General features: G+C 37.7%; 1 protein-coding gene across 1 annotated transcript in view; it reads right to left on the bottom strand.

The window, feature by feature from the left end:
• LOC107758251 (tetratricopeptide repeat protein 9B-like) overlaps positions 1 to 14,456 on the bottom strand; it is a 41,462-nt gene extending 27,006 nt beyond the window's left edge. Inside the window, exon 1 of the mRNA XM_016575951.1 lies at positions 13,748 to 14,456. Coding sequence (XP_016431437.1) covers positions 13,748 to 14,201 — 454 coding nt within the window. The 5' untranslated portion in view covers positions 14,202 to 14,456. The remainder of the gene's footprint in view (positions 1 to 13,747) is intronic.
• Positions 14,457 to 15,382: the final 926 nt, after the last annotated feature.

Genomic DNA, 15,382 nt, shown 5'->3' with positions numbered 1-15,382 from the left:
AGTCAAATGGCTTTGTGTGCCACTGAGAAGGTGATTAGCTACACCTGATTGAGTTTACAAGTCATTTTTAGGAGGAGGTGATCCTTTTTCAAACTCTGTGATTCTGGTTTTTTTCTTTTTCTTTTTTTCTGACATGTTGGTGTTATATCTTTAACTTGGATGTTATAAGTTGCACTGAGTAAATACAGCTGGATAAAACAAAAACTGTGTCCGTCTTCATTTCAGGCTGCAAAGCAACAAAATGTGATTATTTTAAAGGGGGGTGATTCTTTTCTATATCCATATTATTTTGAAGAATGTGGCTTCCATAGTACTTTTCCCCCTACTATCAAAGTCAAAAAAGCACATGTCAGAACAGCACACGAGTGATATGTTTAACCGGCAAGGCTTTAAAGTACATGCAAATAATGTACTTTTGTGATTGCGAATAAGTGCAGTGTCCCGTGAGTGTAACTCTACCGCTGAGTTAACATTTGAAGTGAATGTATGTGGCGTTGTACAGTATACTGAGACAGAGATGCCTGAACTGTAACTGATAGAATGTGCACTGTATATATCGTGGAGACATTTTAATCATCCATGATCAAAAATCGTGATATCGCACACCCCTATTCTGAACAAGAAACAAACTTTGAATTTTGACTATACTAGACAGACAGACAGATAGATAGATAAAACGATCGACCAAACGAACAAGCAACTGAACAAACAAACAAACAATAGATAGATAGATACATAAAGACAGCTAATCAGAATATAGCTTGCCAGATCAAGAATATACTGAGGCTGGTACTACATAACACCCAACCCCATCCTCCTCCCCATGTGATCTAGTGGTCTAGTCTCATCTAGTCAGCATAAGCAACCACATATGACATTACGTGGTAATATGTTCACAGTTTACAGTGCAATGATAAACACCTGACTCATTTGATCCAATTTAGCATGATGCATTTGTTTGTTTACTCATTTTGTCACATTATATATCAATATCATATAAAACACAGCAGTATAAGCTTCCCTCTTCATGCAGTTTTTAATAAGGTAGTCGCTCAACCCTCAGCAAACAAAACATATCACCCCCAACAGCAAGCAGTAACAGACTGCTTTAAAAGTAACAATAGCGGGTCTCAGAATAGTTTAGCAGCAGATGCGCTTGAGTTGGTTTTCAGTCTTATTTAACAAGGCTGAGGGACCCTGAGCTCACATGTATAATTCAAACATTAGTTACTGCTAAATGCTAGTTCCTCTCCCCTGCTCTGAAGCCGGTTGATAATGGCCTTGTCAGTCAGTGCACTGTGGCTTAAAGGACACTAAGAGGAAGGCTGCCCTAAATCACGAGGCCCCGAGACTTAGCAGCCGCCGATGGCTCTTTTTCAACCTATCCATTCCTCCCTCCTCCCCTCACAGCTTCTCATCTTTAGCTCACTATTTCTGATTAGGAGTAAATGACCTATTCATATTGTATGAATCTCATTTCCGTTCCGAGTTTGGTAACTGCATAATCACTTTACCCTTCTTCATTCATCTTATCACCTAAAATCATCTTCCCTTCACAGTCTTTGTTCTTATAATATTCACATTTTCCACGAATGTAATAAGTTCCATGCATAACAGGCAGAGTACCAGTGCTCGCCCACTTTTTCAGTGGCCTTGGTTCTGGAAGTATTTTTCCAATTCATTTGTCCAATAGAGATCATTTGAAAGGACGATATGATTGGCCAATTTTCCTGTCATTTGAAATTAGTCTCTTATTGACTTGCTATTGCTTGGTCCTCTGTAATTTCATAGCTGGACAACCAATCACAGAGTTGAAAGCGATAGGCGGAAAAATTATAATAGGGAGAAAATTAGCTTCTTTCATTTAACCCTTGACATTCCAACACAAACTGATTAGGCATATTTGAAGAGTTTATTTCCTCAAAAAGATTTAGATGTTTGTCAAAAAAAAAATTGGCGACAACCAGGGCAATCCAGCCTCCTGACGCAGAATCAACACAGACACACTCAAATTAATATTTCTTTTTTCAAAAAAGAAAAAAAAAAAAAAAAAGTAAAAAAAAGTCAATCTCATAAAGCATTGTAACAATCAAATTTAAAAACAATGGATAAATATAAAACTGTTGATTTATAGTTTTTGATTGCGTATAAAGAAATAACATTTTATGTTTACTGCAAAATATGCATATACATACAAATATTTGAGATCGTAGGGAGATTGTTTTGATTTTGTCTTTCGCAGTGTTTCATGGGAGTGGGTGGGAACTAAAGTGTTCTTCTGGCATGATTTGCTTGTGGCAGTTCTCCGATTAGTTGAGATTTCTTGCAGAATCATGGGAAATGTAGTTTTTCACAAGCAATTACACTGTTAAACATGATTATTTAAAAACGAATTTGAAATAATGCAGGCGGATGGCTTCAACAAAAGCAGGTCATTAACAAGCTTGAAGCTCATGGTAGGTCTGACTTTTCTTTACGTTATCATTAAAAATCAATTACGCTGTGGAGAAAATGAATGGGATTGTTACTTCTGGAACTCAACTGTTGTACTCTATTCATTGTAACCAGAATATATAATATATATTATAATTTTGCACATTCAAAATAAAGCCCAACTAGAACAGACTGCAGCAGTAGTTCCAGAAGTGTTTTTACCATTAATTTCTTCCATAACGCTTTCAAAAGATTCCTCAATATAGGGTTTTACATCATGATCAAAATCAACCAGCTTGAACAACAATGAATCACAACATTACAAATGATGATTTGAAGCAAAAAAAAAGTATATGAAAATTGGATAAAAACACAAAGGTACAAAGGCACATAAAGCATTACGGTAAAACATAAAACTACTGACCCAAAGTCATTGATTTTAAGTATAAAATACAATATATGTAAAATTTATATTCAAATATATACAAACAAACAAAAACAAATAAAATAAATAAATAAATAGAGAGGGTAGTGAGACTCATATCATATGCAATGCTTCAAGAGCATTGGAGGTTTCTGCTGAGTTCTTTTGTTGCTGTTCACATGTCCATGTTAGCAATAACTTCTCTGATTGGTGGATCCCTATTCAGGATTATGGGTAATGTAGTTCTCTACCTAGAATTAGGATAGTAAACGAACGTGATAAAAAAAAATTTTTTTTTAAAAACTGAAGCATATACCTTAACAATCATTTAATCTCAGAGTTGCCATGTCTGTGTTGAAAGATTGATATAATTAAAAATCTATATGGAGAAAATTAATATGATTTTTCTCCCGGAAGGGGTGGGGTTTGGAGGGACTGAAGACTGAAGTGATACTGATTGCTGGAGTGGGTGATGGTGAAGCCTGCAGTCATGCACTGAACACGGAGCTGTTCTTTAAAGAGACTGGATGAGGCCCACTCGCCATATTTTGCTTACCACCCCCTCCCCTCTTTTCTTTTCCCTCTGCCTTTCTCTCCCTCTGACCATCTGTAATCACAGAACGACAGCCTTGTTCACCACACCATGCACGCCAGGGGAGCTGACAGCATATATGACTTCGTAGTTTTAAACCTAATAAGAAAAAAACAGCCATCTCAGATCCTTATTTCACAGAAAATTACTGCCACTTTTGACACCTCTAGTTGACAAAATACACATTTTGCAGGTATTTGCATTAAATAGTCTTTTACCACCCTGGAAAAATTGACCAAAAATATTGATGACTGATCTTCTCCACAGGGGTGTATACAATTTGTTGTCCTCTGGGGCGTGTAAAAATGCTCTCTGAAAAAAAGAATGTGCTCTCCACCTTAATTATGAATAAAAAAGCACTTGCCTCTGATCTAATGCTGCAGCAGATAGTGTATGTTTCCCTCTTCTTCCCTCACAGTCATCAATGTCCACTGTCCTATCTGCATGGATTACCCACAGTGCAACATGGATTGCGGAGAGAAAAAAGCTAGATTACTTAGTCAGATCTGCTTGCAAGCTGCAGAACCTCAGCAGAGAGAGAATCGTTGAGCATGTTTAAGAGGAGAGGATGAAATATTAATGGGGGGTATCCCTGCAGCTCCCTCCCATAATGCCCTCAAACACCATAAGCATATGCTGACAGTAATCAAAACATCCCTGTATGGACACTTGATCGTATGCCTATGATTTAAAATGTGCAGAGATTGTTTTTTTTTAATATTCCGTGATTGAATTTTGATGCTGAGGCTAGAGGATGATGAGCAGACTGCAGCCGGCTGGATTCCCAGTCAGAGCCCTTAAGCGATGCACTTAGCACCAGAGGTTTCAGTAAACCATTATGACTGTATGGAAACATCACCGATGTAACTCCATTTAGACACGAGCATTAACAGAGACTTGATGAATATGCATAACAGCGGAAAGAGCTAGATGATATAGATCCTTAGAGAGGTCACTTAATACTTTTTTCTTAATAATTTATTAATAATTTTTTGGGGTGAACTTTTCCAAAATGCTTAAAGTGCTCAAGTCTGGTGGTTGTAGAACATTTTGTACACTGCAAAATAATATGAAACAATGCAAAAATAATATATATATATATATAAATAATAAAATTTAATAAATAAATAAAATAAACAAATCAAAATCTTAATCAGGATTTTTGCTGAAAAAATATTAAAATATATATTATAAATATAAATAAAAAATATATAAATACTTAACACATGAAAAGATGGGAGAGAGTAGGATCCAGGTGCAGAGTAATTATTAAAATAATGGCAAAAATACAAAACAATACAAAAACCAGGAAACGAGGAACAGACCTGGGGCCGCTTATGAGACATCCATGAAGGAATAACACCAGAGAACAGATCAAACACAAGGGCTATATACACAAGGGTAAGTTGAAAAACAAGACACATCTGGGAATCACAGGGAACTAATCAAAAATAAAACTACAAAGGACTACAAAACTAGGAAACAAAGAAACAAGAACCTCAACATAAAAGTCCCCAAAAAACTTAATATTTTAATATCTTAATTATTAATAAAACATAATTCAAGATAGATTTCTCTTTAACAATTTAAATTTATCTATATATATTTATATATTATTCTTGAAGTATGTTTTATTATTAGTTTTTTTCCCCCACCACTGGTAAATTAAAAATTTTTTTGTTTTATCATAAATATTTACACTTTAAAACAAGAAAAAAATCTATTTACCAGAGGATGCCAGTGTATATATATATATATATTTTTTTTTTTACTAGAAAACAATAAAAGTAAAATACTAATTAATAAAATTATTTTTGTTGTGTATTTTCAATGGCATTGGAACACACAAACAAGAAAAAACGAGAAAAAACAAGTCAGCACCCTTTCAAAAGGTGCTATGTCTGTAAGCACCGTTTAGTTTCTAATATGTACACTTTAGGTAGCATTATGTACCTTTAAGGTACTAATATGCAATCTTTTGAAGTAGATTGTAAATAAGATACAAAAGTGCCTTACTAATGTACCACACCAATGACACTGCATCATGGATTTGACCCGTAGTGCCGACTGTCCCTGAATTACTGGCCCCCTACAGCGGTCGCGCACAGCTCACGCTCAGAGGACAAACACAACCAGACGACAACAGCTTTTTGCTTTTCGACTGAGCAGGCGAACATTGGATCCTTCACTAAAAACAGCATAATTACACTTCTGTTAACAACACGGTTGACAATTCAAGCAGCTGGAACTATAACCATCCTGTGTGTTCACTGTTCCGTAGACTCAAGTAGAAATAAATGGCTGTTTTTTTTGTAAATGTTTTGTTGCAGTGATATATCTAAATAGAGAAGTTCTCAGGAACATCATGCTGGCCAGCTTTCCAATGAATATTCTTGGTGCAACAATGTGCTTGGCAGTTTGGATTACAGTGAGTGACATCTGGTCAAGTCCACTGCATACAGCAACGTTACACTGAAGGAATAGTTCACCCAAAGTTTTGTCATTATTTGCACTACTCGTACTGACCTCATGGGATGCAAAAGGAGAAATTCTGAAGTTTGAACTGGATGCTGTTTTCCTAACACCCTCTCATGGCAAATTGTAACTATAGTATTTTACGTTTTGGAGAACTGGTGACAAATTCATATATCATTTGTCAGTTTTCATACAATCTGCTTGCACCTATGGGTTAGGTTTAGGAGTGGATCTTAATTTTTAGTTTTTTTTTCTAAAAAAATGTTACGTTTTCATACAACTCAAATCAACCAAATTGCAACAATGTCAAAGCATAAAAATAGTTGAAAAAAATAGTTTTTTATAAGATTGGGTTGTGTTCTACATGCAGTTATAGCAAATGGGGACTGAAGCATTCTGCAAAAAGGACACAAATTACTATAAAAATATTGCAAAGGTTGTCTTTGCGAATCATCCACAATATTCCAAGTCTTCTGAAGCCATAAGATCATTTTTACAAGAAACAGGCTGAAATTTAAGTCGTTATTCCCTGATAATATTACCCGAATCTTTTGTATGAACCACTTTTATGATTTATTTATTTATAGTCCTTTTTGAAGCTCAGTTATTCAGTGTAATTGTACTGTAAAGCTAGTAAAATCAGAGGAAATACAGGCATACAGGTTTGAAACTACATGAGGGTGAATAAATGATGATAGAACTTTCTTTTTTTTTCTGACATCAAAAGATTTTTACATCAACCATTAATTCACCCACACCACTTTCAGCATACTTTATTCCTAATTTTTTCTCGCTGAAATAAGAATGCAACACCAGACTTTTCCAGGGTTTTCACTTTAAACCCTGCACACAAAGGCTGCATCTGGAGCTGCGTGCTGCTGTCAGCATCACTACAACCATCTGGAGCTCTAACCTACTCTATTTAAAACATTCACACATAAACATGTGCAAGCTCACATGCAGGGCTTTCAGGTGCAGAGCTTCCCCCCAAAACAAACGCATCCCAGATTAAAATGCAACATCACAGAGAAAATGTATCATTGAGGGTGAGCAGATGACAGAATTGTCATTTTTGGTTGAATTTCGAGACACTATGGTGGCTTCTACATCACTCCACTAAACTGTTTACAATGAGGCCTTTACACAGAAGTGTTTCAGGTCAAGAGAAATCTTAAGTGGCCTTTAGAGAGATTACCTTGAGGGAGGACTAGCATTGTGTTGATGCACCGGGGTGTGCTTTCTCTCTCCCTCTCGCAAACAGGCATCGGTACATGACTCAGCATCATAAGACATTGCCTGTTTTTATAAGACATTTTCTGTTTTTATGACATGCTTACAATAGGTTTCAACACTAACTCGAAGGTACTCATGAGAGTAGCATGAACAGATGCTACATATCTACAACTATCTGAAATTGAAAATTCAATTTCAAATAAATTAAGTCTTTAGAATTTTCTATTTATTGAAGGATCTGGGGAAAAAAAATGTTTTACAGTTTCCACAAAAACATTAAGCAGCACAACTGATTTCAACATTGATAATAATGAGAAATGTTTGTTGAGCACCAAATCAGCATGATCTGAAGGATTATGCAACAATGACGTCGCGATGGCTGCTGGAAATTCAGGAATAAAATTACAATGTAAAATATATTAAAATAGAAATCAATTATTTGAAATTGTAATAATATTTCACAGTATTACAGTTTTTACTGTACTATATCAAATAAATGCAGCCTTGGTTAGCATAAAATACTTTTTTCAAAAACATCTTTAAAATATCTGATGGCCCCAGACTTTTAGCTTATCTTGAATATTGCTTATATTATTAATATATAGCAGTCTCTCACCAAAGATGAGCTGCTTGTGATGTCACTACATAGTAAGGCTGCGCACATTGTTTATTAGCTTGTGCTGATGTAAACTTAGTAGACCATACAGTGAAATTGTATTATTTATAATATTCTTGAATCCAAATCTTCACCTTGATTTTAGTTGTGTGGTCTGTAGAAGTTCCACATTGATTTGGCATTTAGATATAATATCAATCCAGTTTTATTTTCACTCAGATATTTTTGATATGATCTTTTAATACTAATTAATAATCATTCCATAGATTGAGTAGCAGAGCTCATCTCTGAGATGTCAAAACTGAAATATCATCTATCTGACATCAAGATCAGATCATTCAAATAAAGTTGCCAGTAGCCCACCGATTGCTTATTTATCTATATAAATGAAATTTTGCTCTTTTAAAGTCAACGTTTTCTTGGTCAGTATCTTGTTTTGGACAAGCAAACATCTATTAGAAATATGCTTTCAAAGCAAGCCAGCAAAATTACACATTTTAATATTAGCCGAGTAACTCAGGTTGACTAAGCCGGGCTCACACGGTGCGATTTTTTAAAAGTCCTTTATGATTGTACTTGTCAGACTGTATGAACATGATGATCATGTCACACTGTGGGATCTCAGTTGTCATTAATGTCAGACTGTACGACAGTCAAGACGCGTTAAAAACGGGTGCACGCAAGGAAACTTGTCCGGAGTTTTACCTTAACCCATACACGTTCAGTGACTGCGAGCTGCATTGCACGCGGGGCTGTAATGTTGGCTATCATTAAAAGTATATGAATGGCGGCAATACTGGCGTATTTAAGAAGAATAGTGCAAGCAGCACTACACACCCACATGAAAACAGCGGCACAACTGGTGTTTATCATAGCAAAGGCAACATATCATATTAATGCAGTGAGCGGAGGACGAGAGCGCCGGAGTTTATGTGCTTATAAGAAATCTCTAGCATTAATTCTGATCATGGCTTGTCTTGAAAAACGAAGACAGTCTGACGTTCGTCGTAGGAGAAGTCACACTGCAGGACTGTGCGCCAAATCATCAGACACTGCCAGAAGTTCGTCGGAGGTAAAATTTGATCGCAACGGCCATTAATCGGCTGTCAGTGAACATGTCAAACCAGCGATCAAAGACTACAGATTTTAGCCTAGGATTATAGGAATCTTTTAGGATTTTTTAAAATTTGTCAAAATCGCACAATGTGAGCCGGGCTTTAAAGTGCTCCTATTCCTCCCCTTACTGCCTTTATTGCAGTGACAGGAGTTCTTATGGATGCATTCTTGGCATTGGTGGCCATTCCACATCTTCTTACGATGAAAAATGACCCACAACTTCAGCAGGAGAGTGCAGAGGGACCTAAACAATATGTTCAGGTTCTACAGGCCTAGAAAATGTAAGCAGACATTCATTCTCTCTGCATATCCACGGACACATACATGCTGCCAAACCTCCTCTGATCCAGTACTTTATGATCTCTCTCATTTTCTCCTCCATCCCCCCAGGCCGTGGCAGAGCGCTATAACATAATACAGTGTACTGTACAGTAAGTAAAGCTTGTGCCCAGAGGAACCCTATGGCGATGCCATGCCATCTGCGGACCTGGCACCAGCTGCCTCTGCTGGCCAACCAGCATGATAATTAACAAAGACACCTCGCTCCATCACGTTTCTTCTACTCTTCACCTTTCATTCAGACCTAATGCACATCAGAAAGTCTTCTAGACAGAGAGATCTGGCAGGTGAAAAAAGCATCTTTAATATTTCTTTCCTTTTGGCTCTTGGGACAGAACCTAACCTTGAGTTGATGAATGTAATGCAACCCCTATCTGGACTCTCCAGAGTCAGCCAGGAATACAGAGAGAAAGTCTTGATTTCATTTTAATACGGCCTCTTTTAATTGGACATCAGGGTTGAGAAGTTCATTGACTGACTGTTGCTGTCTGATGTAATGAGAGAACAAAAGGTCAATAAGCGTTATATAGACACATGATTTCCCCTAAGCCTTGTGTTGAAAAGAATACTACATTTATATTTAAAAAATAATAAAAAACATGAAGCACACCAATAAGTGTAACACTCACAAAATGTTGTTTGATTTAAAACAATAAAACTAAATAAAAAAATATCTTTACAATTAAATAATTAAAATAAATTATTTTTAAACAACCACCTGGATTTTTATGCATAAGTGAAATATTCTAAAAAAAAAACATGATCATTAAACTGATCAAAAGTAACTCTAAAGACATTTATGATGTTACAAAAGGGGTCTATTTAAAAGAAATGCTGTTTTCGTCAAAAATCCTTAAAAAAAGTATCACAGTTTCCACAAAAATATTAGGCAGTTTTAATGTTGTTTTAATGATAATAATAAACAGCATATTAATGATTTCTGAAGGATCATGTGAAACTTAAGACTGGAGTAATGGCTGCTGAAAATTCAGCTTTGCATAAAAATGGAATAAATTACATTTTATTCTAAATAAATTATTGTATATAATAAATCATTGTATTAAAATAAAAAAACAGTTATTTTAAATTATAATTACATTTCATAACATTACAATTTTTACTGTATTTTTGATCAAATAAATGCAGTTTTGGTCAGCGTAAGAGACTTCTTTTAATATTACTGAACCCAAACTTATGCAATTTTGCTTTTCAAGAAGATCTGTCTTGTTTAAATATGCTTAGATTTTGTTTTTGCTTGAAAACACGATAAGAATACAGATTGAAATGAAAATGTGTCGAAACATGAGCTTGATAAAAGCACGACAGCTGGGTTTGTGAGTAATAATAAAATAAAAAGCACATCCAAACAGCTTCATTCTGTTTGCATTAGCATTATTGTCCAAGCTATCTCTGATAATACTGCTTGAAATGTGCTAAAATGACAGTGTTGATTTTATGCCACAGTGATTTCACAAGCTCTCATTTTCAGCGCTTATATATGGCACTGCCTCGAATGAACGGTGGCTTGACAGAATGCAATATAAATCACGACACATTAAACAAACGCACACTCTTCCCACCATACACTACTGAAGAGCATGCTAGTCTAATGAATACTGTTTATCGAGTAGATGATGTAAACTAATAGCTATATTTGATACTGTATACATTACTATTCATATTTTCCATCTTCAGTGAAATGACAGGGTATGTGAGGTTAAAAAGCAACCAACAGCTAGTCTAGGTGTGTGCTGAAAAGAGTTTCTCTGTATCCTTGCGTAACTGCAGTACCAAAAAAAAGTTTCAACCAAATATAGACATAACCCACTTAGAAATGCTGTCCTGTCCTCTTGGGAATGCACGGCTTAGACATTGTATTATGAATAAGGATGGCAAATAAACCATTCATCTTCTTGCTGTTCAGACAAAGTTAGGTAATTGTACTTGACACATGTATTTCTTGATTTTTGTTTATCATTTAAACAATACAAAAGGTTTTCGCCTATACTTTCTTGCAAGCTAGCTCGCATAACATCTCTTTGCTCAGCCATTTCATGTTTTGATATCTTCCTCTTTCGGTTTAGTTTCAGACGTAGCATATTGTATGGTCTCTTGGACCTGTCAAGCCTAACTTATGACACCTTGCTGAGCCAAGACTCGGTGTGTTTGCTAGAGAAGACTCAGCAGGCTTTGTAAAAGAGTGCTGCAGAAGTTGCTGTGGCTGCCTGAAGTTGAACAATACAAGATGGAAGGCCTGACCTTGTCAGAACAAACCAAGTTTAGAAGGCCCTTTACTTCACACACACAAACACACACACACACCATTCAGATTTGCAGATCGCACAGTAGGCTATTCTACTGGCTCTCTTCCCTCCCCATCACGCCTTACTTGGCAATCCACACCACCCTAGTACAATCGCTGAGGCCAGCGACAGCACACAAGCAATGGGCTACTTGTCACGTGATTGTTGGAAACACAACGCCATGTAGGCACAATACAGCAAGCAGTTTTTCGCATCTAAAATCAGTTGTATTATGGATCAAAGATTGTACTGTGACAATACATCACCAGATGAAAGGCCTGACCTTGTCAGAACAACCCAAGTTTAGAAGGCCCTTTACTTCACACACACACACACACACACACACACACACACACCATTCAGATTTGCAGATCGCACAGTAGGCTATTCTACTGGCTCTCTTCCCTCCCCATCACGCCTTACTTGGCAATCCACACCACCCTAGTACAATCGCTGAGGCCAGCGACAGCACACAAGCAATGGGCTACTTGTCACGTGATTGTTGGAAACACAACGCCATGTAGGCACAATACAGCAAGCAGTTTTTCGCATCTAAAATCAGTTGTATTATGGATCAAAGATTGTACTGTGACAATACATCACCAGATGAGAACCTGAGAATGTGACATTTAAATTAGCATTAAATATTTTGCACATGACATCTAAAGTCATCCAAACAAAGTAGGAGAAATTTGAAGACATACAAATCATGCCAACAGCTTGCAATCTCACGTCTCTATTTAAAAGAAAGTACAGAGTTGACCAAAACTGGATGAAACGCAAAACTCCGTCTGCATCCTACATGCATCTCAACCCTCAGAGGCCCTAAATACTGTATGTAACTATAAAATGCATCTTTATATAGGCATTTATATAAGTTCTCTATATATTTCCAGCTCACCCTCATCGTCATGACTGCAAGAGGAGAAACAAAGGAAGGTGACTGGAACAAATGGAAATTTTGCAGTGGTGAAATGTACCATTCTCTCTCTTTCACACCTTAATGCTTCCCCCCGAGGGCCTGAAGTGTTTGCCACATTTGTGACATTCAAGCCTAACCTCAAATCGACCACCATGTGAGACCACCAGAGACATTAAGGGCCATGAACACTAGGCATCACACCCATCCCGATCAAGCAGATGTGCATGAGTATTGACCAATATTCCTCTAATGAGCAAACACAGCTGGCATCTGTGATCCTTTTTATGTTATCCTCTGTTTATCAACAACTAAACTAACAGAGTTTATGTCAAATGGCACTTGGGAAAAATATGCATTGGTCTATAAATCACATAGGGTTTGTAATTTAAAGACCGAAAACACAATAAAAGAGTGCATTGACTACACATAGCCATAATAAAATGATACTCATTAGACTATGATTTAGAAGCCATATCATGCTTTTGTTTGCTTCGTGTTTAAAATTCCCATAAGCGTCAATTTTGAATCTGTTGTGTTTCAAAAACAAGCTAATACTTTTCTACAAAGACTACAAATACCACAGTGAAATGAGTTAATGTGTATGACGAACCTAACATTTGTTGTAGTCTTTATATAAAACACAACGGTTGGTTTTAGCGTTAAAGTCTCTTCGAGTAGTGTTAACAACACGTTATTTTTTCTCAAAAATTGAAATCGCTATTGCAAAAACAACCCAAACAAATACCCCATGGAATCCGTATCGAACGCGCTTATTCTCTTCCGGGTTTACTACAAAAGCTATTTTGTTGCAACTGTTTATAGAAGCTATCCTTGGTTGGATACTGAATCTTATAGACCTGATACTCCAACCTTTACCTCACATCACCTAAACCTTGAAAGGCAAGTATTAAAAAAATGAAGTGATTATCGCACTTACTAGTAGGCTACTTATTAAAATAGGTAGTAGTTCGCGTCTTAATTCTCCCGCTCTCAAATATTCACGTGACATTAAATGAACTTGGATTATTATGACACTGGCTCAGGAGCAATGAAGGCCAAACTGGTCGTAAAGCACAAACAATGGCTTGATTGATTGTTTTCAGTGGTGTCTTTATAGAAACACATTCGTTTTCTTGCTGTGGAATTAGTCTTATATTAAAGCCCTTTGTGTAGCCTCTAACACATCCACCTTATCGGCAGCATCTCAAAGTGGCTTGACTTCAGCCTCATGCAACCTCCCGCGAGCCGTTCAGCACAATGGCAGCGGCTGTTTTCTCGGGATTCGGAGTCTCACCTGTCAGGCTGTCGTAGCATTCGATCTCAGTGCTCTCCACCGCTCGCCGCTGCTCTTCTGTCAGCTTGGTCGCAGCTTGGTTCAGGAGGTTCACCTCAGATCCGGTGGTTCCGTCGACGACATGGATCCCTTTCAACTGCAGCAGCGCCCTGTGATATTTCCCAATTGCTTCCCGGATTTTTTTCTCCTTGTAGCATCGGTGACCCTCCAGTTTGAAGTCGATCGCTTTCTGTATTTTCGCCTCCATCTCTATCTCCGCGCCGCCGACGCGACACCCTCCACCTCCGCCGCCGACGACGTCCCCACCCGCTGCCGCCGCCAGACTCCGGCCCCCAGCCTCCGGATAGCTTTTCAAGCTCTTGATCGAGTGCTGCTTCGCTTCCATCTCGCTCAGGAAGCCATGCTGTTCCGATGCCTGTGTTCTCTTTAAGGGCTGGAGCAGCGTGCTGTGCATAAAGGATGCGAGCCAAACGGGAGCCGAAAAACACAAGCGCGAACGGATAGTATCTTCCAAGGGGGAGCTAAATTCAACACTAAAGATTGCCTACTATTATAACGCGTTAAAAGAGACAAAGAACATAAACAAATAGGTGACCGCGGTTGTCTCTCGCTGACCAGCGCGTAACGCCTTTGCACGGAGGTGATTCTGGAGCAGGTCTCTTGCCGTCGGCGAAAGCAGCTTCAGCACCACAGACAGCGCCAACGAGCACTAACGCGAGGCATTATGGGAAGAAATTAATCGTGAGATGATGCTGCTGGTGGATCACGAGCGGTAAATCTCCAAACGCCGTAAAGCCAAATATGAATAAAAAAATGCAAAGGCTGGTCATCTTTACGTCATTATTATTAAAAAGCACAGGCGAGGCAATTGTCGCAACACTGTGTGGAATCCCTGTTGGGAAATCCAGCTTATCTGGTAGATGTTTTGGAACATGGTGGCAGGTCTAAGATTGTAATTAGCTGGTTGATCAGCTACTATGTAAAAAAAAAAAAACACTTTGAAAACCACTTAACCACTTTGAGATGATATGACCAGCTGGTAGCTGGTTTGTTGCTGGTTCACAATGGTCTACTAGTTCACATCAGCTGAGACCAGGGCAGGACAAAAAGACATGCATGGAGCATGTAAAATTTACACCAAATACACAAAATAATGTTCTTTTTAGCAGCATCATATGACCCCTTTAAATTAGCTTCCAGATCAAAGTGGAAATAGTCTCCCTGGGAGCTTGAATGATTAATTTTCCCAGAGCTGAAACTGAAAAAAATGAATTTGCTGAAAATTGACATCCAAGATGTAGATTAATTTTTCTTCACCGGAACAGATTTGGAAAAATTTAGCATTACATTACTTGCTCACCAATGGATCCACTGTAGTGAATGGGTGCCATCAGAATGAGTGTCAAAACAGCTGATATAAACATCACAAAAATCCACACGACTCCAGTCCATCAATTAACGTCTAGTGCAGGGTTCCTCAAATCTTGCCCTGGAGGGCCAATGCACTGCAGAGTTTAGCTCCAACCCTGACAAACTTACTTACCTGTGATTTTCTAATGAGCCTAAAGACATTGATTAGCATGCCCAGGTGTGTTTGATTAGGGTTAGAGCTAAACTCTGCAGGAAAGTGGATCT

Source organism: Sinocyclocheilus rhinocerous, unplaced genomic scaffold (genome assembly GCF_001515625.1).
Source record: "Sinocyclocheilus rhinocerous isolate Xijiao unplaced genomic scaffold, SAMN03320098_v1.1 scaffold23, whole genome shotgun sequence".
Lineage (NCBI taxonomy): Eukaryota > Metazoa > Chordata > Actinopteri > Cypriniformes > Cyprinidae > Sinocyclocheilus > Sinocyclocheilus rhinocerous.
Note: the sequence above shows the minus strand (reverse complement) of the source record. Positions and strands in the feature narration are given on the sequence as shown.